General features: G+C 43.0%; 1 protein-coding gene across 1 annotated transcript in view; it reads right to left on the bottom strand.

The window, feature by feature from the left end:
- RNFT2 (ring finger protein, transmembrane 2) overlaps positions 1-22,960 on the bottom strand; it is a 28,234-nt gene extending 5,274 nt beyond the window's left edge. Inside the window, exons 1-6 of the mRNA XM_026075198.1 lie at positions 22,515-22,960; positions 19,141-19,619; positions 18,535-18,611; positions 16,874-16,974; positions 14,028-14,181; positions 2,780-2,929 (exon numbers count right to left, since the gene is read on the bottom strand). Coding sequence (XP_025930983.1) covers positions 2,780-2,929; positions 14,028-14,181; positions 16,874-16,974; positions 18,535-18,611; positions 19,141-19,619; positions 22,515-22,597 — 1,044 coding nt within the window. The 5' untranslated portion in view covers positions 22,598-22,960. The remainder of the gene's footprint in view (positions 1-2,779; positions 2,930-14,027; positions 14,182-16,873; positions 16,975-18,534; positions 18,612-19,140; positions 19,620-22,514) is intronic.
- Positions 22,961-25,386: the final 2,426 nt, after the last annotated feature.

The following is a 25,386-nucleotide window of genomic DNA, read 5'->3' as shown; positions in this document are numbered from 1 at the left end:
TTATGCTTGCACAGTCCAGACAGGGACACCAAGACGGCCCCCACTGGCTGCACTATATACAATCTTCTGAAAGCTGAACCTGCCCTTTGTGTAGAGAGAGGGGATACAGCCCGGTCGAGCCCTGGATTTTTGCCAGGAGCACAGAAGGTCTGAGTGCCAAATTGGCTTCTGTGGTTTTTCTAATGTGGTTTGTGGCTTTGCTAATGTGGACTCCTTTGGGTATATTTTCAGTGTCTCAGGCAAAGAATTAGACTTGCAACTCCTGTGATTGTAAATGGGATGCCTGCACCTAACATTTCATGACCTGCATTGGARGAGTGTGCTCCCGCTGCTCCTGCTTTTCTCCCTCACTTCCAAGCAAAGTCTCCAACACACAGAGGTCTAATTCTCACCTGGACACAACTGCGGCACTAGGAAGTTGCCACACAGTGAMCTGGGACAGATTCCTGGACCTATCACTTTTCAGCAGGTCTATCCATCCATTTACACCTCTGATGAACTGGATAAATTAGGGGAAAGAATATGTACATTAAAGGTGTATACAGCAGCCAAGGCACTTTCACACAAGTGTGCCCTACACTCCTGATCCTAAGTCACAGTTAAGGCCAGCAGACACTTGTCCTCTCTTCATAGAGCTTCTAAACAACAGATCAGGAAAACTTTTCAAGATGAGGTTGCTTCTCCAATCTAAATTGTCACTATGCTACTGATAAGGGCTTCACAATACAGACCCATCAAGCTAGTCCATAAAGAACTACTTACTCCACCTGTCAAGGCCCTGAGTGCATTAACAGGCCTTAATGCACTTGACCTGACCAGCCTCACCTGGGGTCTCCACCCACACACCCTGCCCATGGGCCCAGGAGAGCTATTTAAGCTCAGCCCCAGGCCTTCACTTTCTTCCTGAGCTATGCTGTAGGAGTGCTAGTCTCTAGCTCAGGCACAGCTATACCTGTGCCTAGCCACAGCTTCCATTTATCTGGACCCCAACCTGTGGACTGACTTCCCAGCTTTACTTTGGGCCTCTTTCATTGCTATAGACCCATCCAGAAATCTTTGGACTGGCTGACCTGTGTCACCCTTACCTGATCCTGGCCCTGACCTGCAGATGGACTTCCTGGCTTGACCTCAGACCTGCCTCAWTGCCACAAACTTGTCTGATGATCTGGACTTTTGGTTGAACCTGGCTACTGTCTCCAGGCCTGCCCTGCTCACCTTGCTCAGGTACTGTGGGACTRGGCCCTGGCTGGCAAGGCCCTTAGTCTGTTGGCTRTGTTATTGTGYTTGGCTGYCCTCCTCTAAGGAGCAGCTGGCCCTTGCTGCTTCTTGACACTATGATACCTTCTCCAGACACAAGAAACTGTATGTAGGACTGCAGGAAAGCACCCTTTTCTCAGGTGTTACTTTCTTTTCATAAGAAGGACATGGGAAAGACCATATGAAATCTGTCTTTATACTGTGATCTGGATCTCTGACCCTCACAAAGCCAGAAGGACATGCAGGGCTGGCTATTCTTATCTGGAGGGGACCTAGACAATGATACTTTTGAAAGATGAAACTGAGCCCTCTGCTGTAAGACACAGAGGGCTCAGAGCTGGAAAAGTGTAGCTGAGAATGGATGAGTGTGCAGGGGACTACCCTGGCCTCAGTGTTCCTTCTGTCCTGGCACTGTTCCCTCTGATCCTGGCTTGACTGCAGACCTGCTGTGACCTTCTCTACCTATCACACCTACAAAAGTTATAAATTCCTTGACAGCAGGGGCTGCATTGCTATACTTCTATACAACATAGCTGTAACTGTAGCCAGACCTCAGATGAGAGCTATAGTATAGTTCAGGAATCTGTCAGTYTCTTTCAGGATGCTCAAATACCTCCTTTCTTCTCCCAGAACTTCAGTCTGCTTCTGCAAGCCCATAGCCTCTCTGTACTAGGCAGAGACAAACATCAGGGCTGCAGCAAACTTGACTCATTTGGCACCTTCCTCAGAGGGATTCATAACACAGGTGCTTCTCACTTGCCTCAGCTACTGCTCTTGCCCCCAGGCATGGTTACACACAACTACAAATATATTTTGATTTACCTAAATCAAATATTATTTCTAGACCTCAGAMTAAGGACTTCTCTTACAAAAAAAAMCCCTTATGCCTTTCACTTACAATTGTATAGGCAGTTTTAAACTGTGCTTTTAACTTGCTCTTTTGAGYGAACTTTCATTATACCCTCTACCACTGAGATGCTGGACTTGTATCAGCCAGACCTAGAATTGAGCCAGAACTACCTGTTTCCTCCAGACAGGAGTTAAGTGCCTCACTCTGCTTGCTGTGTTCGGTACTATGAGTGACAATACTTACTCTGCCTCAAAAGGCAGAAGAAGGTTTAGAGGGAAATACTTAACTGACTGCAGCACTTCCTTTTAGTGCTGCATTTGGAAGCCTGGAGACAGCTAAGCCCCCTGCTTCTGATATCAGTCCTCCAAGGTCTCCCACTCTCTTCTAGCCTTTCTAGAAAGGCACTAGGAAGCAGCAATGACTTCATCAATCTGATGCAACACCACATGAGCAGTAACAGATCTTCCTCTAGTTTCCAATGCCCATACAGTGGTGATACAAAATGTTTYGGCAACTAAAGCACATGCTGCCCCTACTTGCTGCATCTTCCCTTTTTGGGTGGTAGTAGCAATGGTCAAAAGGTATATTTGTTCTCCTTGGCTATTCTTCTTGCTCTGCCCTTGCTACAGCTCCCTGGGCAGAAATAGAGATTAATCATGAGGTATTCCTCACCTTGCAGAGGCTATAGAGGATGATCAGGATCCCACCTAGGAAGTAGCTGCTTGATGGATCATCTCCCATGATGTATTTGTACCATAACTGGATGGGGACAAGGGAGCGGAACAGCTGGCTCAGCTCTTCAATAACCAAATAAAATTTTCCCTGTAAAACAAGTGATACATGATTATTTTCACTATCAGGAAGCTGAATGAAGAGAGGATTTTTGCACATGCAGGAGTTAAAGCTGCAGAAAGAGACCCGAAGAATAGGCAGCATCTGTTGTAAAGCTTCACCAAAGCAGTCCTTGCCTTCTGGTGCTCACTCCAGTTAGCCTTCCTTCCTTGAAGGACACCTGCAAGGTAACATTAACTCCCTCCTGGCTTGCAACAACTGACAGATTTTTTCCTAATCATGTCATCTCTAACTCAGAGCACCTAAGACAAGGAYGAGGAAGCTGGCTACCTAAGTTCATCTAACTTAGGGTCTCCCCATGTTGATGAACTGTTTGTGTTCTGTCCTACCCTGTTTAAAAGGGAGAACTGGTGCCAGGGTAATAGGCTAGGACAAGCAACGAGCACAGAACTAACCATAAGCTGTAATGACATTATCCAGACTAAAAGATTTGGCTTTTTATGTCAATGTTCTCCTATTTGATAGGAGAGGAGGGAAATTCCCCTGGAATTTTGCTGTGTTGTCCCAATTAGCTTTGTCATCAGTGACGTCATTGCAGGTCACAGTCATTAATTGGTGAAACTTGAGGAGGGGATTAAGTCCTCTGCAGTCCACGAGGAGAGGCGCAGCCAGCGCTCTTCCCCTGGGTCTCGGGGATGAGATCACTCGGCAGGCCATCGTGCTGCACCGAACAAATCGAATCCTTCAGAGAGCTCTGGCATTCTCATGATCTCATATCCCTCGGGACAAGGAGTGAGGTCACACCAGCGGTTGCTAACGGACCGGTGCTGCTTTCTTCCTCTCCCCCCATCCCCTCCTCCTTGTTAATCCCAGGTGGCATCACATAGCAGAAATGTAACAGCAACAATCTGGGGTCCTAAATGCAAGCAATTTATTAAATTAGCACGGAGGGCTCTCTCCAGCCTCATGCTTCGATACAATCATCGTTATTTCTGGAGCCCCTGTGACAGAGGGTCGCAGGCTGCTAATGACTACGCTGTCGCTTCCTCCCCTTTGCACAGGCAGCTTGCCGCCCCCTCTGCAGCCAGCTCTGATGAAAGCTAGCAGCAAGCCAAAGGCAGCAAACTGCTTGCTTTCTCTTTTATTTCTTCCTCCCACTAGACTCGCACTTTTTTTAGCCTTGCTTCCCTAGCAGGCTGTGCTGGGACAGGTCACTGCTGCTTTTCTTATTGCATCAGAAGGAACTTCTGGATCAAGCATTTGAGGCAACTCTGCAGTCCTTTTCTCTGAAGCCTGAAATCTTGGCAAAACTGAAATTCCTCTACCGCAGAAGCTTTTGAGGCACTGCAACACCACAGCCCACAGCTAGATTTAAGGAAAGATGGGTCACAGGCAGCCCTCGAGGTCCAGGCAGGCTGCCAAACTACAAGAGGCAGAGTGTGGCTGTAAGATGAACCTGCAGCAGGCGGAAAAACTTCAGTTTTCTTTAACTACAGAATCCCAATTCCCCACAAAGCTTTCACAATTTTCCTGTTATTTAATGCTAATCTTCAGTTTTCATTGGTAACTGCAGGGTATCAGGATTGCTTAGCAGCTAGATACTTGTTAACACCCTCACAAGAGTGCAGTTAACAGCTTTAAATGGATGCATACCCCCATCCAGCCCATTAACACCACCCACTTGACCATTTAAGAGAGACCTGCTGATAAGCTTTGAGTGACTACAGCTAGGATGGGAGAAGCTACACAAGGACAGCTGAACAGGATTTCAGAGGACTAGTGTTATAGCAAAGGGTACTCCAGAATAAATGTAGGGCTTGTCCGAGGCCCGGGCCTCAGCCCTGTACGAGTGCAACACCAGCCTTTTTTTAAACTAGGAAAAGTGCCTAGAAAATCAGAACTATCTACAAAGGGCTGAGCCAGAAATAAGCGGGGTCCTTCTCCTGAAGCAGAAGCTTAGAAAGCAAGGTTAATTCCCTGTAACTTCAGCAGCGAAATTCAGCCTTCTGACACCAACAACTTGTTGCAAACAGCACCCCTTGCTTCTAAATGCACTCAATACTCTTCTGCTTTTCAGCTTTATTACTTTTTGGCTATCTAGGTTGAAATTTTCCAAGCCAAATGCTTGTCTGAAGCTGTACTTTTGTCTAAAAGCTTCAGCTAAAGAAAGCATTTCAGCTATTTCTCAAGATTAGGAAAAATCATTGTGTTATTTTAAGCATGAATACAATTATTTCTCCTGTGCATCKCTGGTTTGGAATGAGCTTGAAATAATGCAAGGGCTGCCTCTCTGCTGGGTAACTTAGCTTTTCCTCTTTCACGAAAATCCATGGAAATCTGGGAATCTTCTCTTGAACACACTCTAAGCAGATCTCTGTGGTGAAAATTAAGGAAAGCTATTGGTGGTGAGCCTGTTGCAGCCACAGTGCATGACCAGATTGTGCAGGAACCAGCCCTGCAGAGCAAGTGAGCGTGTCCCCATGCTGGACTGCAGAGACTATATAGGATATCACTTAAAATTACAGCTCCCAGGTGGGGTAGAGTCAGATACTGGAACAGAGTCTCAGCTTTGCTCTCATCAAGCCCTTGCAACAGGCTGGAGTTAAGCCTGACTAAAATGGAAAAAGAACATGAAGCCTGAGCAGAGAAGATGGAGGTGGCAGAGAGAAATCAGGATGACGAGGGGTATGGTGCTGGGGATGAAAGGCAGCGAGGCCTGAGAAATGACCACTGCCAAGGCAGAGGAACTAGGGGAGACAGGAGAGGTGAAGCTGGCTGCGACAAGGCAGAGGTCCACAACTGCCAGAAAGCACCAGGCTCCAAACATTCAAGCTTCACCTCCTTGCTGTCACCAAATACTGGTGTACCTCCCTAGTACAATCTTACCTCGCTTCCCCTGTTGGGTCAGTTTTTGTAAAAGTTGACAGCCTACTGCTATCAAATGCTCCATTAGCACAAGCGGCAACGCAATGGTCTGTGCTGTTGGTCTAATTATATCAGCTCTGCTGAAGAGCCATGTGATGCCACACAGGGAAATTCCTGGTTACTTTTGTCCAGAATGCTTTGGTTAAACTCAGTCAATGACTCCCTTTTCCTTCACTTTCTTCACCACATTAAAAGACCACTTCTGTATTTTAAGTCGAGCGTTCATTCTGGAGGAGCAGAACTCCGGCTTTCTATACAATCTCAATTTTCTTTCTGTATATGCAGTACTACATAGTCTGTCTAATGATGTGAACAGGTACTATTTTTTCATGGTGGGTGAGTGATACTCATTAAACATGTGACTCAAGCATTCTGCTATATCCTCATTAATTTTTGCCAAATCTGCATTCTATCACTTCATGCTATTCCAACTCTGCTCTGAGTAAAGAATTACTAAAATTTCCTCCGTGTTTTTTATATCACCACTAAGGTATAAGATTTTTAACGGGAACTTATTTTCACACTGTTGGCTGGAGTAAGGGGCAGCTATCATCTGCATTTTCTAAATGAAAACTTAAGACAYATGAAGAGTAAGGTTAAAAGTAATGTTTTTTGGTGTCCAAGCTGAGATGCCTGGGATCAGACTTTTTACAAAGTACTTAATTTTATAGATCATGTTACCATTAAAAGTTAAGCCGCTGACTTCAGTTTGCAGCTGTACATGACTTTCCTAGCTTCATATAGGAATTATTTGGCAAAGAAAAGGATGGAATTCAATTCTCCAGTGTAGCATTCAACTCTAAGTTATAGAACATTCTTCTTTTTCCAACAGTCTGTCTTTATGCTCTATAAACTTTTCAATTTATACCACAGCTTCTTTCAGTACATCACCTTGTTTCATCTGCAGGGCACCGTATACCCTCTTTGGTGATGGATGAAGAAGTCTTACAGAAAAATAACACGGAATCTTGTAATTAAACTGAATCACAATACATATATACACAAGGGGAGCAAATTACAGTTGCAGAAGTCATGCTAATTCCCACATATCCTAACTAAGCATTGACTTTGTAATCTCTTTTGACATAAGACTTTGCATAACTGTGCATGTGTGCCTCCACAGAAGGAAATGGAGAAAGACATGCTAAGTTTTTACACAGCGTAATTAAAATGGGATGTAAGAGAAGTGAGAGAAGTTGCAATGAGGCAACTGTAAGTTGTGATTAGCACTCGAGGGAAGTTCCAAGTCTCACTTGTTCTGTTGCCAGCAGCATTAGGACATATTCTGAAACAGGAAGATGATAGGAAAACTTTTGAGACCTGCTGGCAATTTGGACAGGAGGAGAGCATGCTCTTCTGAGATTTCAGGTCATATTGCCAATATAAGAAAAAGTGTTGGGTAGGAGCAGTAAACAGGATTGTGGTACAGAGGGGGCTGGTGCAAATCCATGCAAGACTAATTAGGAGTAATTCCAAGGTGGAACTAGGGAGAATGTGAGTTTTTTTGTATTTTGTATTTTAGTTATATAGGAGAAAACCCACCCTATGTGAGATATGTCAGTGCATGTCATTTTTGAAGGTCATATCTCAGTTGTTTCAAACTGGGAAGTTAAACTTGAAAGGCACCTAAGAGCAATGAGTCCCTTTAAAAAAGTTTAATAGCGGTGACTTTCAAAGGGTGTTAGGGAGAGGGACAGGAGAGTATCCCAGTTCCTCATTACCTAGTCCTATACTTCAGTTAATCTTTTTCTTTCCTGAGTAATAAATCCCACACTTCTGTCACAGGGACACCACACTTGTCTCAGCCTGAAATAAGAAAGTCTTTGCAGAACCATCACACAGTTCCTAGACTGTGGCTCTAGAGGATCAAAGCTCAAATTGTGGTCTAAGAGGAGCAAATTATTTAAGCGAGTTTCTCCACAAGAGCATCCAGGTGATCCTCAAAGAGGATCCATCAAGGAGAGGAGAAGAACCCCTAACTATCATCTCTCTAGAAATGTTGCCTTAGCCACACTACAGGAAAAGATTAAGATGACCTTGCATATCACACAGTACAAAAGAGCACAGCCATGGAACAGGAAGATCTTTACCTGAATATTTTTTGTAACACACTATCTATGTGCTGATTCCCAGTGCTCATGTGAGTTGTGCAAACGCTTCTGTATTTTTGGTCAGCAGCATCCAGAGGACTCAAATGCTCCAAGAGACCTTGTTCTTCTCAGGCCAGAAGAATGTAATACACCAACTTCTCCTTGTTAAACGACTGATACATATCTGGCTCCATGAGAAAAGAGGGGCTGGAGGGACATTAGAAAAAGGGTGCTGCCATCATATCACAAATAACACACCCTCTCTCCTCATGTGAGCCCTCTGAAGGAAGCTGTGGCCTAGAGAAATTGCTCTGGCAGCAGCAAGCTGCTCTGGCTTGCCCTCCTTCCTTAGCATCTGGAGGGACTGACTTGTTCAGATGGACTGTTCTACGCGAATGTTTTGTGCAGAAGAGCTGGTTGCTCAAGGAACACAAAACTTCTACACCTACAAGTCAGTTGTGCTGTATATCCTCAACACAACTAGTTGCGTGATGGAGGGTAGGGGTCAGTCTGCCTAGTGAGAAAGGCTAGGCACCAGGATTTTGGCCCATGGAATCCCACCGGCACTGAGCTCTGGCACAGAGGAGATGGAAGCAGGCTGCAGAATAATCCTAATCATTGTAAGGTAAGTGAYGGCTCATTCTCCTTTCAATAATTGGCTAATTATACATGGATGTGCACAGAGGCAGAAACAGGTGGTGATGTGATAACCAAAGTAACTGTGTACGTGCTCACGTGCCATTTAAACATTGGAAGAATGCTGGGGATATTCAAAATTATGTCTTATTAGCTTCAGACTCAGAATACATGAAGTTATAACAGATCAGCTGACATATAGTAATATAGAGCCTTAAGATAGCTTGCTTCAGTTGAATGATCCAAATCAAACTGCCTTCTGTAAAAGACATTCCAATATTTCACTTTTGTCCAAGATGCCACTTCAGAAGAAATGTGGAAAACTTAATGTGCTAGTTTACATGGTGAAGCTCTAACCATCCCCACTAGGAAACATCAGATGCATCTGGAAAAGGTATCTGGTCCAAAGCCCAAGTGCAAAACTATGTAAAAAAATGACTGCTCATATAGACAACCAGCAATGCTGAGATGATACTTTTTTAAAAAACCAAAAACAACAAAACATTTTTATGGACTGACACAGTGAGGAGTCCACAGTACTAGGGTTTGATGTACACTTGCCACTGGCACCATTTGCACAGCACAAAGGAAAAAGTTCATGTAAGGCCAGCATCACCATAGACTAGTAAACTAATTTGCAATGTCTAGAGCCAGCTTTCAAAAAAAGGTGACAAGTATTTATTCAAATAGTAATTTCACATCATGCTTTTAAAACAAACAGATGTTAAGTGTTTTCCCTTTGAATTTTCAATCTTCTTGAAATGGAGCTTCTAGATTCCCTGGTGCTCTTGTAACTTTGCTGTGCTCTTATATCAAGAGCACGCAAAGAAAAATCTTACCTAGGGCTTTTTTTTTTTTATGCACCAGCAGTTAGGACCCTTAGACAAAAGTGTGTCCCTGATACCTATCTCTCACCTCTATATCCCCTGGTCTTTTATTTCAGTTTTCTTTCTCTCCCCCCTTCCCCCATGTTTCACTCCCTTCCCCAGGATGTCAGCTGAGATTGCTGACAGCAGCATGAGGAGGGGATGGGAGACTTGCAGGCACCTGGGATTTCCTAAACGGAAATCTTTGGCAACTGTGTCTTTTTATTATTTATTTCCTTATTTTTAATTCCACCCCTCTCAAGCTGTCATTCCTTAGCACCGAAAAATGAAAAGCTGCCATTTATGTGTGTACAACAATGGAAGCCTCTGCAGGCCACATGGCTCCTGCAGTTTAATTTACTTTAATTCATTTTATATTGAACTAAATGATCTTATTTGCCTTTTTTAATGGAGAGGCCTTAAGTATGCAGAGTGGGAGCCAAGCCCTCCCTCCCAAAGAAATTATGAGCCCAGCTGCTATTAAAACTTGTACTCAGCTTTGGGTACAAGTCATCACAGCTCAAACTAGCCTCTGGGCTGGGGGAGGAAGGGGTGTCTTTAGCCGCAGGTCTGCTCCTTCTCCCACAAACTCCCACTGACTGCAGAGTTACAAGACTGGACCCCGATGTGAGGGTTACCTTTCTTTTTCTGCTTCTTTAAAAGTCACTCTCCCATTCACTAGCTCTTCTTTCCCTCCCTTCCAACCTGTTGTAGTGTCTCACAGCCTCTCAYGGCATCTCCAGTTTCCAAGCTGGGAAAGTCTGTGATTATTTTGTTAAATTTGCATTCTTTCCTCATTCTTTGGAGGGGTTGCTGGCAGGGATATTTCACTTCTGAGGCATCCAAGCTCGGAGAACTCTGGCTAGTTGTATCCAGATGACACATGCAGCCTAGCAGTCCTTACGCTTCGCACTTCAAGCACAGAGCATCATTTTGGTTTCTGTCAACCACTTCTGGGCCTGAAATGATGTTTCCTGCTCTCTGTGTTTAGATTGCAAAGACAAACCTCTTTTTCTGCTCTTAACATTAGCTTGCTTTTCTCAGATAGAGCATCAATTCATGCTTTAATAAATCTTACTTCAGTTGCCAATGGGAAGCCTCTTCACTTTTTTCTTCTAAAATCATACTGGATCCCGGATGGTTCTTAATGTCATCTTAAAGCAAACACTGTCCTTCCTGTGACGGGGCCATACTAAAAATACCTGACCCWGGTACCTTAGACTGGGAGAACTGAGTGCTCTAGCCCACATTTTTCATCTCTTCACTGTCAAAATGAAAAGACGCATCTAACTCAGCTAAGCAGGATTTGGTACCGTACACTATTTTCATTAATGACCTTGATAGTGGGACACAGTATGCTTATCAAACGTGCATTTGACATTAAACTGAGAAGGGCTGTAAACACACTGAAGGGAAGSATTATAATCCAAAATGATCTTGGCAGTTTGGAGAAATGGTCTGGAAAACACACGGGTGCAATTCATTAAAGCAAAATGAAGCATTTTTTTATACACAGAGGCACAAGTAATTGTGCAAATAGAATAAGAAGSAAGGCAGCAGATTAGGCAGTACGTTCGCAGGAAAAAGACTGAAGGGTTATAAAAGATGGCAGTTTGGACATGACACAACAGTATGCTATTGCAAAAARAGACGAACATCATACAGGAATGCAAGAAGCAACAGTATTCATGTGCAGGGCATGTGATGTAGTCATTCCACTCTCTCCAGCATCAATAAGACCTCTCTAGGATTATTGTTAGTTCCAAGTATTGCAAGAAATTAAAGACAGTCCAGAAGAGAACTATGACTAATGACTAAAATGACTAAAGRTCTGGAAAGAATGATCTCTGAGAAAAGACTCAAAAAAAGGGAGTTTAGTCTGCAAAGAAGACTGAAGGGAGATATGAAGATTGTCTTTGACGTATAAAAGAGAAAGAAGAGAATCTGATTTTGCTCTAATCACAATATGGAGARGTAAGAGATGTAAACTGAAGGACATTCAGAGGAGATGCCTCATACTGGAAAAACTATGAAAGCATTAATGAAAACCACATAATATGCAGAGAGGACTAGAAGAATCTCAAGGAGCAGCATGAAAAAACAGACTAGCTTTGGAACGTCCAAAACAAGGAAAATCTGCAGAGACTGCTCAAAAGCTGAGCACAGAATGGTCACAGCCCCTGGCTGTGATCCATGGGCAAGTTTTGCTGTCCACTCCTAACAGGCAGCAAGAAGGTACTGCAAGGAAGCTCARRATAAAGCACCTCTGTCCCACTCACAGATGTGTTGAACTCCTTCCCTGACAGTGCAGCCATCTCCACTTCAGGCCCTGGATTATGGGGAAGTACAGGCTGCTGTTCTGACTTGTTATATCAGCAGAAAAATCCTCAATAAACATTATTTCCCCCCAAAAAGCCTCTAGCTCTACGTTCTGTGAGTTCAGTCTATATTTCTCCAGCAGCTTGCTACCTGCTACCATTACACTGCAGCCATCCAGAAGGTCACAAACTACAGGCTAGGCATCAAGCACCAACACCGTGTTTTTAACATTTGGGGAGAAAAAGAATACCTTTGTAGCTGGTGAACATTAAGATAGCAGATGGCAAATATCTTGATCAGAATTTGGTCACAGTTAAAGCAATTCTATTGCACTTCAGACACATTAAMTAAGAAAAAGCTTATGTTTAAATCTCCTTTGATAAACAGGATGTGCAGCATTGTGCCAGTCTGTACAAGTAAGCTGGGTCATCAGGATCATGGAAGGAGCTCAGCTACGTGGTTACCAATTACAATTCCAATGGCATCCTGGGGTTCTCTTGGAGTTCTCTCATCCCAGTTTGATCTTGCTTAATTTGTTACATCAGATCTCATCCCTCGTTGGATTAATGGATGCAGTGTAGAGAGTGGGATAAAAAAATAAATCCAGACCCCCTAACAGTAGGTAACAGCAGTCTCAGATGTCAAGGGACAGTGAGACCATCAACAACAACCTAAGACAAAAAAGGGACTTAAAAAAAAAAGTGAGAAATATTGCTATCCAGAAAAAGGTATTAAAAATGAAGCATCTGTGCTCTGAGTCATTATAGGCCCTTGACAGATGTGATCTTACCAGCCTCCCACTGTAGCTGCAAATAAAGACCCCGTCTCTTTCTTCTCTCCCGACAAGGATTAATGAGTACTTGGGATAGCTCTCAGACATGCAAGCAAAGGCTGTGAACCTTTTCCAGCTCTGCAATTTATCTTGGGAAGACTATTCACATCACTTTACCCTCCTCCCCAGGCTGGATTATGCTCTGACCTAGCACATTAATCTCCCAAAATAAAATAATAATAATAGAAGAAGAAAAAAAAAAAGRACCTGGACAATCGCCAGAAATAAATTAATAACCATCTCGAATAGCCCTGCTGTGCAGGGACAAACTGCTCAACTCCCCTGCCACCCATGTCATTTGTAAGCAAAACTATTCCCAGTTYAGATATCCCCTTAAGTGCCCTGCCTGAGACTTTCTGCAATAAATGATAATATCTTGCRTTTATATAGTGCATTTCATCCCAACAGCTGCCAGAAAGTTTCTTCACCAAATGCAAATAACATACTTTGCCACATTTGCCACTGAAATGCAGATACTACTAAGCAGAGCAGCATCACAGATCTGTAAGATACATGAATATAAATATGAAATGGTAATTCAAGAGAGAAAAGGTAGTGAAAAAGTTTTGAAAGTTAGGYCTGGTCTACATACAATTTTGTACATATTTAAGTATTTTAACTGTTCAGTTAAAAYATTTCTTCAAGCTTGGTTAGAACTGGTGTTTTGTGTCCTCAATAGCTCCARTTTAACACTGCTGTTATTTTTGACCCAAGTAGCAAGCCAAAGAGATGAGTACTTGCAATTTCTTTTCACTAAAAGAAGGAACTTGTGGTTCATAARTATCTGTTTAGATTGCTCAGAAAACAGGACTTAGAACAAAGTYTACCAGAAAAGCAGTCATCTTGCTGTTAGCACCTACTCCTTCTCATGCAACGCTTATCTCATGYTCCCTCTTGACTTCAGTCACTTGTCTGCATTACCAAACCCTTGCTCAGGTCTGTGATTTTTCAAAAAAACAAAAAAMCCATGTGATTTTCTGCTAAAATTTTATCAGAGATTTTCTTATTTTTCTCCTTCCACCCATATTTCATGCTGCACACATGTAGTAAAGGTATGAGATTACCAAACATCCATAGGTGTACATCTAGTGGATAATTACATTAGCAAAGCATATGATTTTTTATTTCACTGTTTGTTGGATTGTAATGGAATAGAAAACTTGTTCAGCCTAAGCAAGATGATTACACAAACTGACCCTGGCCTACAGCAGTGGAGACTGCTTCAYGCTCTTCCTTTGCAGTTAGTTATAAACCCTCCTCCTCTCTTTCTTTTACCGGAGAGCTGCAAACATCTATTTGTCTGGACCTTACATATCATGCAAGAGAAGTGATCTGTGGAGGTTTGTCTTCTACTAGGCACACCAAGACAAGGATCAGAGAGCGTCTGTAATCAACCAGGAAGTACAATTTCAACAGACAGATCCCATGAGACAAAAAGCAAGAAGAAAAGAGACTCTTACCTTTGATTTGACAGCTAGAATGATCTTAGGCAAGGCAACAATTAGGCATTTCAGTGCAATGGTGAGATACTTCAGTACAAAGTCCGTGATCCCCACAATCCACATCAGGTCAAAGAAGTCCAGCCTCTCAAGGTTGGGTTTCAGAAATATAAGGCTGAAAGGCATGACAGCAAGGCTCAAATATCAGCAAGGTAGTATCAACCTCACATGGGCTTCCTGACACACTCTGTCCACTGCTAGCTAGAGAAGGCCTAGGAACTCTGCTGAACCTGAGTACAAGTTCTCAAGGGTAACAGTAGACATGCAAACTAGCCCCATGTTTCCTCTAGGCCTCTYGACTTTGTCTGTTCTTGCCCATTTCTACCAAGGTCAGCAGGTTTGCCCATTATCAGAGAATCAGACCCAAGCTTGTACAAAGTCTGTTATGAAAGTTAAGCCTTGCAATYCACACTGGAAAAGAATTTTTGGTCTAACAGTAGTGCTTTAGTCCACAGGCTTTGCTCTTTCAGACCTGATTGTGAAAGCCCACCCACCTACATCTTTCTACCTTAACAGCCAGGGAATGACCTGAAACACCTTCTCCCTTGAAGTCGCTGTCATCAGTAGCTGTGATTCCTTGGACAGGAAAGTCATGGTCAGCTCAAGACCACCACGTTTGGCAGACTGGTCTTGCACCACAGAGGTGGGCTTGCCACAGGCAGAACTGCTCTAGGGGCAGCAGTGTCTACAGCTCTAAGGTATTTGCGCATGTGAAACAAGCAGGTGACAAAGGAAACCCAGTAGYAGACATGGCAAAAAGGTCAGGGCTTCAGGAGAGTGCTGTGCCCTGACAGTGGCTCAGCTTGGTCTACTGAAGTAGACCAAGAGCTGGGCTGTGTTAATTAGCATCTCTTACCTGAACCAACGCTCCAGAAAGGTAGTGCCCCCTACATAACGCTACTGACTGGGACCGAGGAAGGGCCAAACTCGCTATTGCTGCAGAGATACTGTAACCACCACCCAGCATCTCCAGCTGGAACAGAGTTGGGGCGAGTAAGCCAACACCACCTCAAAGAACAGCAGCAGAATAATGTCCTCCTACTCTCCCCCAGCAACTGAGGCTGGACACTGAACTTAGTATTTGCTCCCTAAAGAAGGGGAATCCAGGATGCCAGAATTTCATRTAGCAATGGGCCAGAGCTATTGACCTGAGCAGCAATGAGGTCAGGACCCTACCCAGAGCAGAAGAAAGGGACTTCTGTTCAGAATATTTGCCTACTAAAGTCTCATGGTAAAAAGCAAAAGCTTAACAAAAACAAAAAAAAAAGTAAAATAACCAACCCAAAACAAAAGGCCTGAGCATGAATTAAAATACTCACAACACTGGCACAGCACAACRGGTAAAATTAAACCCTAAAAACAGAAACAGAATCAGAGACTTTACTACTAATTGTGGGCTAGAAACAAGCAAAAAGTAAATAAATCAGGAAATGAAAAATAAACCAGAAAGAAACAAAAAYGAAATAGCTGTTTCTAACTTCACAGGCTTGCCTGGCGAATTGGGCACAGGTCCCAACACAGCAAGCACTAGATCCACCAGCCCAGCCGCAACACGGCAGGCACCACTGAACCACTTGCAGGAACGGGGCTTTTCAGTGAAGCCATTGCCTACTGTTGACCGTAAATAAACTACTCCCTAAACAGTTTGCGACATGGCCCCAATTAACTGAAACCTTTTTAWTTTAGATGACCTATCTTTTATTTTAAACTGTTCCCATCCATGTACTTAACCTTATGAGCCTCCTGACATGTCACTCTTGCTTTCTAGAGCCCCACTGTTCCCCTGTGGTGCAAGCAAATTTCTTTTTAATGCCGTAGTGCGCTTCCCCCATACCTGTTTCCTCGCACAGCTCACCATCTCTCATTATGATCCGCGCATACAAACCTTCTCATCTGAGAACCAGACCTTTTTATTTTTTCAAACTAAAATAATTTAGGGGTGAAGGGGTAGTAGAAAAATAGAAATGCTACTCTCCCCCTTTACCAAAGCAGTGTAACACACAGCTTTCAAATGATCAAAAACAACTGCATTAGATGCAGTTCCAAAGAGTACCAGGGTTGTGAGCAGCCCTTGACTCTTCCACTGCATAGACAGTATTGGTGCGAAGAGACTGGAAAGCAATGATATCAACTACAGACAGAAAAAACCACCTGGGAGACATCTAGCCACCACTCAACTGATGCATGTTACATACACTACATTTTTCGAGGAAGTATTTTCAGTCTGAAGTTCCAAGTCCCCTTCAATGGGACAAATATAATTTTCATTGGGAGGATAAATCATATGGTATTAAATATTAGTATCAAAACTACTTTCTTAACCAACTAAGTTTGATATTGCTCCATTTCATCCTGTTTATTCTAATGACATCCCCTTGTTTAAGGTCTGTTTCTTAGCTTCCTGTTTGTTATTTAATCCCTCCTTTATAATAAGCAGGGATAGTACTGAACCAAATCCATAAATACTAACTTTTCTATATTTGAGAATAGGTTTAATTTGAATTTTGAAGTGGAGATTAATCCATTGCAAGCGTACATGTTTCAAGAAGCAACACTGTGGCATATCAGCATAACCCGGCCCACTTAGACCCTGGTTATGTCATTCATTGATAGGAGCGTAGTCCATTGGTAAAAGTGAACTCCACACTCTTTTCCTCTATTCAAAAATATTACAGAGTTGTAACAAAGATGGCAGACACCATAAGAGCGCATTTTTCCTCCCAATGAGTGAGAAAAAACGGGCTTCCTTTTTTTCTCCCTAGCAATTATCACCTGCTTCCATCACACACAAGGTAAATTTTGCCCACCTGTTGTACAGTTGCTGTGAGCTGAATGTGTAAAGCAAGTAGAAGGTGTTTCCGGTGAGGAAGGCCAGGATCCAGAAGACAACCAATACCGATCTCTTCTCCTGAGCGAGAACAAGAAGCAGAGTAGATATATTCAAAGTCTCAAGAGCTGCACTGAGTCTTTGACTGCTGAAAAATGCAGGACCAACTCAGGGGACAAACACACAACTAAGCATTCAGTAATTAGTTATTTACACAAGACTAGGACTCAGAAATAGGCTGCTGGGTACAGACATGTATAAACACAAGCACAACTGTCTCTCACTCACCCAGCTTTTTCCCATAAAACAACTTCAGTGAAATTAATGGAAATACACTGCTGAAAATGACAGCCTTACTAGCAGAACACAGTTTTCAAAGCTGGCATCTTTCCTGGGACATCCAAATTCTACTGATATTTAAAACTCAACTTGACAAGCAGGTTAAAAAAAGTCAGTTCCAAATATTTTCTATAATTTTCAGCTTTCACCTGTCTGGAAGGACGCTTCATGAAAAGACTGCTTTACAAATACATCCAAAGTCACATAAAAGAAGGCATAGCTAAATCAAATATAGCATAACTCATCATTACACGCAGCACATACGAACATTATCTGAATGCAAGGAGGTTCTAGACCATGCATTTTTGATTCAGGAAATAATTACAGGTCAGAAAAAGTGCACATTATGCATTTCAAAAGACAAGGAACATTACAGACAGAAGTTGGAAGACTGCGGGTCTTGTCCTGGGTCTTGGCCAGTGTGAGTTTGGAGAGTAAAGTTTACTCTTGAGAGGAAAAACACTATTTTTCTTGCAGGCTGATTTATTAAGAAAATAGCTCTTTGTAGCTATTCAGCAGCCACGGATGTTAGGTTAAGATTTAAAGCAGACAGATTAATGGACACACTGCTGGCAAGACAGAGGTGCAAAGTGCAAGGCAACAACAATCTATTACATAATTGTGCAATTTATCTGCTTACGCAGCATTGTATCATATTTATTTCACTGCCGCTGGTACATATAAGTACATATTTGTGTCACCCATGTCATTTATACAGAAAAGCAATTCTAGTTGTGTGCTTGCAGTGCTGTTGAAGTATTCTGCTGACACTGAAACTCATAAGACCTGAAATGATCTGCTGGTTTCTTTATATTCTAAGCAGAGTATCAAGAAAGCATTAAAAAAATATTGATGAGTAATATATCTACAAATTCACTCAGCTGAACATCTCGAAACATTATCTAAATGCTAATAAATTAAATCTCATCATAAACTAGTGAAATGGATTTCATCACTTCTGCTGTACATAATGGGAAACTGAGGTACAGAGAACTACTTGAAGATGTACTTCCAGTCAGTGGCAGTCAGAAGCAGATTACAATTCCCCTGACTTTTCCTCTCCCTCCTTTTATTCTATCAAACTTTCACAAAATAGCAGGATAGAAGCTGTGGGAGAGCATGAATGAGGAGAAGTAGACAGGGGAAGCAAGGATTATGTCAGCATACTCTTATTCCAACAAATCTGTATCCATTTAATGGCATTCATCCCTAAAGTGCAAGAGAAGGTTCAACATCAATATTATTTTGTATGCAAAGAGCAATGTCAGCTGAGAGCATCACAGTGTAAGACACTGTACTCACCTTCAAAGCAACCTGTTCGCGGAGTGTTGAGTTGGCATATGCGAATGTGCTGGCCATACCAATGCACACAGCAATCCCTGCAGGGAAAGACACTATCAGATATATAAGGCTGGGTAGGAGGATCTTCACTCCTAAAGCATTTGATGTCAGCAGCTTAAGCTTAGAAGAAAATTAAGTGGATGATATTCTGGATCCACTGGGAATTAAAATTTGTAGGCCACTAAAACAGGGCCATCTGGACTCATATAAAGTTCAAATTCGAACTAAATCAAAATGAAGCTACCGCAGTGGATACAAGCATAGAACTTCCCACCCATCCCAATACAGACACTCTGCCCTAATGGCAAAAAATGGTAAAGAACTGATCTTCCATATGTCAGGACAGGAAACGGATCATGGGCCTGACCCAGCTAATAACTGCTTGGATTAAAAGTAGGGTAAGAAAGAGGAGCTGGTGGCCCATCCATTTGAATATGTCCCCTTCATGCTAGACTACCTCTGGATGCTGTCACAGGGATAAATGTCTTGGACATCATGGCAAGATAAAGCTTCCTAACCCCCCTCTAATAGCCTTACAATCAAAAAAAAAAAAAGATAGATGCTTACCAAGCTTATGCTGGAAACAAACTTTAGCCAGGAGGATCAAGATGAAGGGAAGGCCCTTCTGCAGCCAACCGATCACAGCTTTTAACTCTGAAAGAGCTGGGGCTGGAGTCCCAGCCTGTTCATCGCTGCCTTCCTCAGCGTGCCCATGGCGGTCCCCTCCTGCCATGTGCAGTAGAGACGAACCCCGGTGATGGCCATGGTGGAAATGATGGGGCTGCTGCCGGTGGTGAAATGGGGCTCCTTCTGCACGGCTGGTCCCTTCCTCCCTTGGGGCTGGCATCTGAATGAATACTTCCCCACCTCCTGCTGAAGACCCCAGAACCAAACCTGCCTGGAACGGGGTGGCTGTGATGGTGCCCGAAGGGATACCTGCCAGGCCTGAGAACAGCTGCTGTGGCGAGGAAGCTTCAGCCTTCAGACTTTCAAAGACTCCGCTTTCATCCACACTGGTTTCAGAACTGACCGTTTGGCTCCGGTTTCTGTAAGGGAAGGACATGAAAGAATGGCAATTAAATAAAAATCAGTGCCGCAGAACTTCTCAGCCCTTTAGCCCACTCCCAACTCTAGTCAATTAAGAGTTCTTCAACTGTGTCAGAATACGTAGGTCTCCAGACGACAGATACTTTGCACTCCATTTGCTATTGGAAAGTCCAGAGCTAGAAGCCTGCAGCTAGATACCTCAGATAAGGTCAGAGCACTTCTAAACTGCTTGTCAAAACATACCAGTTCCTTTGTAGAGTTCCCAAAAGTCCCCTTTGCTTTTGGAGGAAGCAAAGAAATAATTTATCCGATGCCAAATTCAACATCTTCTATAATGATTTTAATATTAAACAGCCAGCATATATAAAAATAAGTAATTTTACACAATGCCATCAAAAGATGCCATATCATATATAAATAAGTTAAGCAGGCTAACTCAAAGAAACGACCTGCCCCCAAGATCTTCCATCTTTGTTTAGGGATGATCGCCACTCGTCCGCCACTGAGTAACACAAACGAGAGATAGAGTTAACTGGGGAAGAGAAGCATTGAGAGCTGCTTGTGCGCCCTGACCCAACATTATACACGAAGAATGTGTTCATGGGCAAAGAGAGATAAATTGTTTTATTCATATATTATCAGCAAATTCGATATGGTGGTACGCAATTTACTGGACACTGCACAGAATTAGATCCGGCACTGATTCTTTCTTGAGCCTGTGCAATAGCTCATAGCCAGATTCCAAAAGTCATGGATATTTTTATCCTAATAAAAATAGAAAATATGTTTTGTTCACCTGAACTTAGTATCGTAGTTCTGAAATGAATACACAGAAAGTTTGGACCAAAGGGAACAATGTAGGTAATAAGCAGAACAATCATTAGGCAGTCGAACACCTGGCAGACAGCAAATGCTTCTCTGAACAGCAAAAGGAGAGTAAAGCTTAAATAAAGCTCAGCAAGACGCAAAGCCCACAAATAAGACATGTGCTGCACAGCCCCAGTCTCTCTTGATTTTAATCCTTGGAGAGCTCTAACTTTAGAAACAGTGGTCACAAGCTGAGATAGCACATGCAGGCACATACAGGGACCTTAACCCTCTCTCTCCCACGAGCTCAAAAGCCTCCCCAGGCATCTTACAGGGCGCAGAGCACTGCCTTTCATCTCACTCTGGAATTAGCTTCAACCCTCTCCGGGCATACTTTCCCACTACACAAACTCCTAATAAGGCTTTTTATAGCTACAGCCCATTCCCAATGTCTCTCCACAGGCTCCAGCAAGGAATCAAGTCAACAAGATACTGCACACCCATCTCTGGCTTAAAATATTCATCAGGCAGATCTTGGATTTTACACCTAACATTGCAATTTGGGGATGTATACACAAGACAGGGATAAAAAAGTGACAGATCTGCGCTTACATCTGGGAACATGACAAACATTGGGTGGAAAGCAGCATTAGAGACAAATATACCGAGATCATTTGGAAAAACGCTACCAGGATACATGACTACACTTTCGGCAGGAAGGAATTCATCAGGCACATACTTGGAAATGTAGAAACACAGATAAAACTGTGACTCCGCTAAGGACAACAGAAGTGAAGACCATACTGTTAGCGACACCCGAATTTCATTCTACAGCTAAAACACCTTCAGCCCATCTTACTGACAATATGTATTAACCCAGTAAAATATTGATGTGTTTATGAAGACCAATTGACATTGAGCTGCTTATCTTTTGCCTTTAATAATAAATACTTATCCTGAATATTTTTTAACTATTCAAACAGATCCTGAGGTTCCATAAAAGTTTGTACTGACTCAAAGTGCTCTACACCACAGTTGAGAGGGTCCACACAATATTTTATACGCCTCTCAAGCTCTAGGCTTGCTTGCTGGTATAAACCCCACAGAGCGCGCTGAGGCTTGGGCAGAATCATGGTGAACATGAGTTGAAGATGGCTTTCTTTGGCCCTGAAATTAAGAGTGGCACCATGCTAGAAGTGGCCACGACATCAACCTTCACCTCTACCTGCAAAAAACCCTAAGAAATATTTAGTGACTGCTTGCGATCAGAATCTTTCACTTACTATCTCAGCTCAGCCAGAGCAATGAAATTCGTTAGTTCCATCTTTGTCTTAGAGTAATTAGATTAGTTTCTTCTTTAGAGAAAAAAAAAAGCAAAAAAAAAACCCCAAGCACTAGTCCTGTGAAAGCACAGGGGAATATTTAGTACCAGAACAACAACAGTGGCAAGCCTGCTTTTACTGATGTTGTAATTACAGAAATGAATTAGAGGCATTCTATTTTAAAATATTTATTCTACTTTTAAATATTTACCTACGTGAACCTAGGTGAACCTACATGAATACAGATTCTGGAATGATGTAAAGGATCATCCAAATCTTTATAATATATTGAGTCATACTAATTGGGAGCTTCAGACCGGCAGACTTTTTGAACACCTTTACAACTAGAAATAGAGATAGACTCTGTCCCTACAGATTGATCCTTTCAGATTGACAGCACTCAGGATCCCCACAGGACTGTACCATGAATCTCTCCTCCAGAGCTCCATAAGGCAAAACATCCCGCCTGTGCTAAGCCAGCTGTCTCAGTAAGTAAACGTAAGGATTATGGGGTAGGATGTGCCATACTGCATCATCGCATCTGAAATGCTGCAGTTGTCAGCAGCCAAAAACTGACATGAAGGAGGAAAGTCAATCTATCCTTAACTCAAGCAGAAAGCCTGGCCCTGTTACACAYATAGGAAGCGTAGGCCTTTCTGACTTGTGAGCTTTTGTCTTCCAAAACCACGAAACACACCATACAATCAAATCGGAACATTGCCTTCTAGAGAGGAAAATGCAGCGAAAAGTGGGAAAAAGATATACCTTTCAGGAGGAACGCTGTCAGTGTTGCTGCTATGCCGTCTCTGCATTTTCCTCAAAACCTTAAAACACAAAACGCTCAACATCAACGTTGCAGGTCAAGAGTTCCCAGCGTGACTAGTAACAGGAGCCCACAGAGTCAGAGGGCTGGGAAACCCGTTCAGCTGGTGACATGGCTGGCAGGAATCATTTGCTCTTCTGAAGAGCACCTCCGGCTTGTGTTTGTTTCTTAGTACGCTAGTGAAGGAACAACTTCCAAGTGGCGAACAAAAGCACGCAGAAACCGGTCCCRGAGCAGGGCAGGAATCGGTCAGATCTCCTTTTGCAGTGTGTAGCAGTTATACGGATTGTAGAGCGTGACACGATGACATGGTCTGAAAAGGAACTTCAGGACAACTGACAGCATAGCTCTAGATGTGACATTTGAATCAACACGTGCTCTCGGAAGTGAGATCTCTTCTTCCTCCTCTTCTGAAGAAATTTGCAGAGTAATGTAAAGCAAAACCAAGAGGAAAAAAAAGAAAGAGTAGAAACATTTTTAATGAAAAAACACAATCAAATCATGACAATATTTTAAAAATAAGTAATCCATTCCTTTTAAACCACAAAATTCCCATTAGCAAACTCTGCACAAYGGTCATAAAAACTATGCACATGTGCAAAAGATCACATGTTCTTCTTCCATTCATTTGGGAATTGTCAATTTAAATAGAGTCTATTGTGGGAAATGAAAAAGCATTGAAAYTGTATTAACTTCAGGAACTTTTTCTAGAACAAAGAGAAGTGATTTAGTTATTTAAATCTCTTGTTTCAAGTTCTAATTTTAAGGGAAYGATCTCAAATACATTACACTTTTAAAAACTGAGATAATTCAAAAGCATAAAAGGGCAGAGAATTATMATCACCAAAGCACTGCACAGAGTACTTAGCAAACAGTCTTACACAAGTTAATGTTATATTAATTATATAAAAACTAAGGCATGGGCTATTTTTGCAAGTGATTTGTCCAGGTTCCCACAGGCACTTCATAGGAGATTTAGAGAAGATACTTTAAATATTGTAATCTAATCCTATTCAATCCTGGACTTCGATAGCTACTGAAGAAAATGTAAAAGGCTTTAAATACTTTTGAATATCAAAAGTTACAACATTATTTATGACATTTCATATGGCATAAATATATGTAAATAAATGTGTAGCCCTGTATCTGTAYGCTGTAAGGACGCAACGGTTCTGATAACATTTCCTAGCTGTCCATATTTAAGTTTTTCCTTGTATCTTTACATTCTCATTCGTATTCTGTACTCCCAGTGACCCATTAGCCCATGCAAAATTGCATTAAATTCAAATTGTACCCCCTACTAAAGGCCAAAACATGCAGTTCAGASCGCAAAAACAGACAGCTGCAGCTACAAAGCGATAAGCATAGAAGTCCACCTGCACATTTATGAATGGCAGAACCAAAGACTAAAGAAATATATTGCATGGCATCTTTCTTCCCAAAGCATTTCATAGAAGCATGTAACTTCAACTCTGGACATCTCCCTGACAGTAACATAAAAACAACAGTGTATATGTACATAAAAATTTGGGATCACCACATACGGCAGGAAAAACATAGCTTTTAACAAATTTCATGGAGAGGACACAGGTAGGCTATCATGAGCACCAAAAATCTAACTCTAACCAAAGCTTTCTGACACCCTAAGTTACCAACACTACAAATTTTGATCTTGTAACGTCCAACAGCATTTTAATCTCTCTAAATATACATTTTAATCTGTGTTGTGTTTTAAGGGTCAAAACAAATTAAAGTAAGAATATATATGTTAAAGTTACTGAATATTTTTTCAGAGTTTTTTTTCTTTAAACAGGTTTTACAGTACCAACACTCAGTACTCCCGGAACCTTTTTTTTCCCTGCAGTAAGCGTTAGCTGATCCTTACCTAATGGTATCTCTATCAGTTGAGCACATACTACTACCCCTTTTTAAGCAAAACAGTAATTAAGATATGACGAAGCGGCCAAGATCCCAGGCTGACCCATGCAGGCTCAGTTGTCCTACCGGTGAACGACCCTGGGGTCACCGCTTACGAGGAAACCCGCTCGCCTTCCTGCCTACAGCTGAGAGCTGAAGTCAGGTGTGGAGATAACTCTGAAGCTTGGAAAATCCTTCACTCCCTTCCCGGTCGCTACAAGTCCACTAGCTGGTAATGTAGGTTGAAAGCAGCTTTCACCATAAAACGCAAACCTATGGGGAAAGACTTTTGGTTTTGGCATCGGCCACAAAGGGGGCAGACACGGTCGCTAAGCACTGGAGGTGCAAGACCCTCGTGAGATGTCGCCTACAGAGTCCTACAGATTTCGGGTCAGACACGACTTAAACGGACACTGTCCCCAAAGGCGGCCAACTTCAGCGCCGCCGTGCCTTTTCCGGACTTGGGGTTTTCATCGCTTCAGCGGTACCTGAGCCACAGGTGCAAGGGGAGGCGCGAGGTGCCGGGCGGGAGCGGGGCAGGCCCGGGCGACGGCAGGGCCTGGCACGCGGCGCGCTCCGGACGATGCGGCGCGCTCTGGACGATCCGCCCCGGCGCAGGTCCCTCCGGCCGCTCGACGGCGAGGTGCCCGAGCTGCGGGCGCACCTGCAAGAAGCACGCGCGCCGTCAGCATCCCCGCCACCGCCGGGCCCCCGCGCGTAGATACGTGTGCGTGCGAGTGAAAAAACACGTGTAAATATATATATATGTGTGTGTGTGCGTGCAGTTATAGGTCCGTGTACGCGCAGGGACGCCCGCGCTCTCCGCCAGGCCGCGGCGAGGGCGGCGCCGGCAGCAGCAGCAGCAGGCCGCGGCCGCCCGGTACCTACCGCCGGGCC

This window comes from Apteryx rowi, unplaced genomic scaffold (genome assembly GCF_003343035.1).
Source record: "Apteryx rowi isolate R43461 unplaced genomic scaffold, aptRow1 scaffold_40, whole genome shotgun sequence".
In the NCBI taxonomy this organism is placed as follows: domain Eukaryota; kingdom Metazoa; phylum Chordata; class Aves; order Apterygiformes; family Apterygidae; genus Apteryx; species Apteryx rowi.
This window is presented reverse-complemented; position numbering and strand designations above follow the sequence as displayed.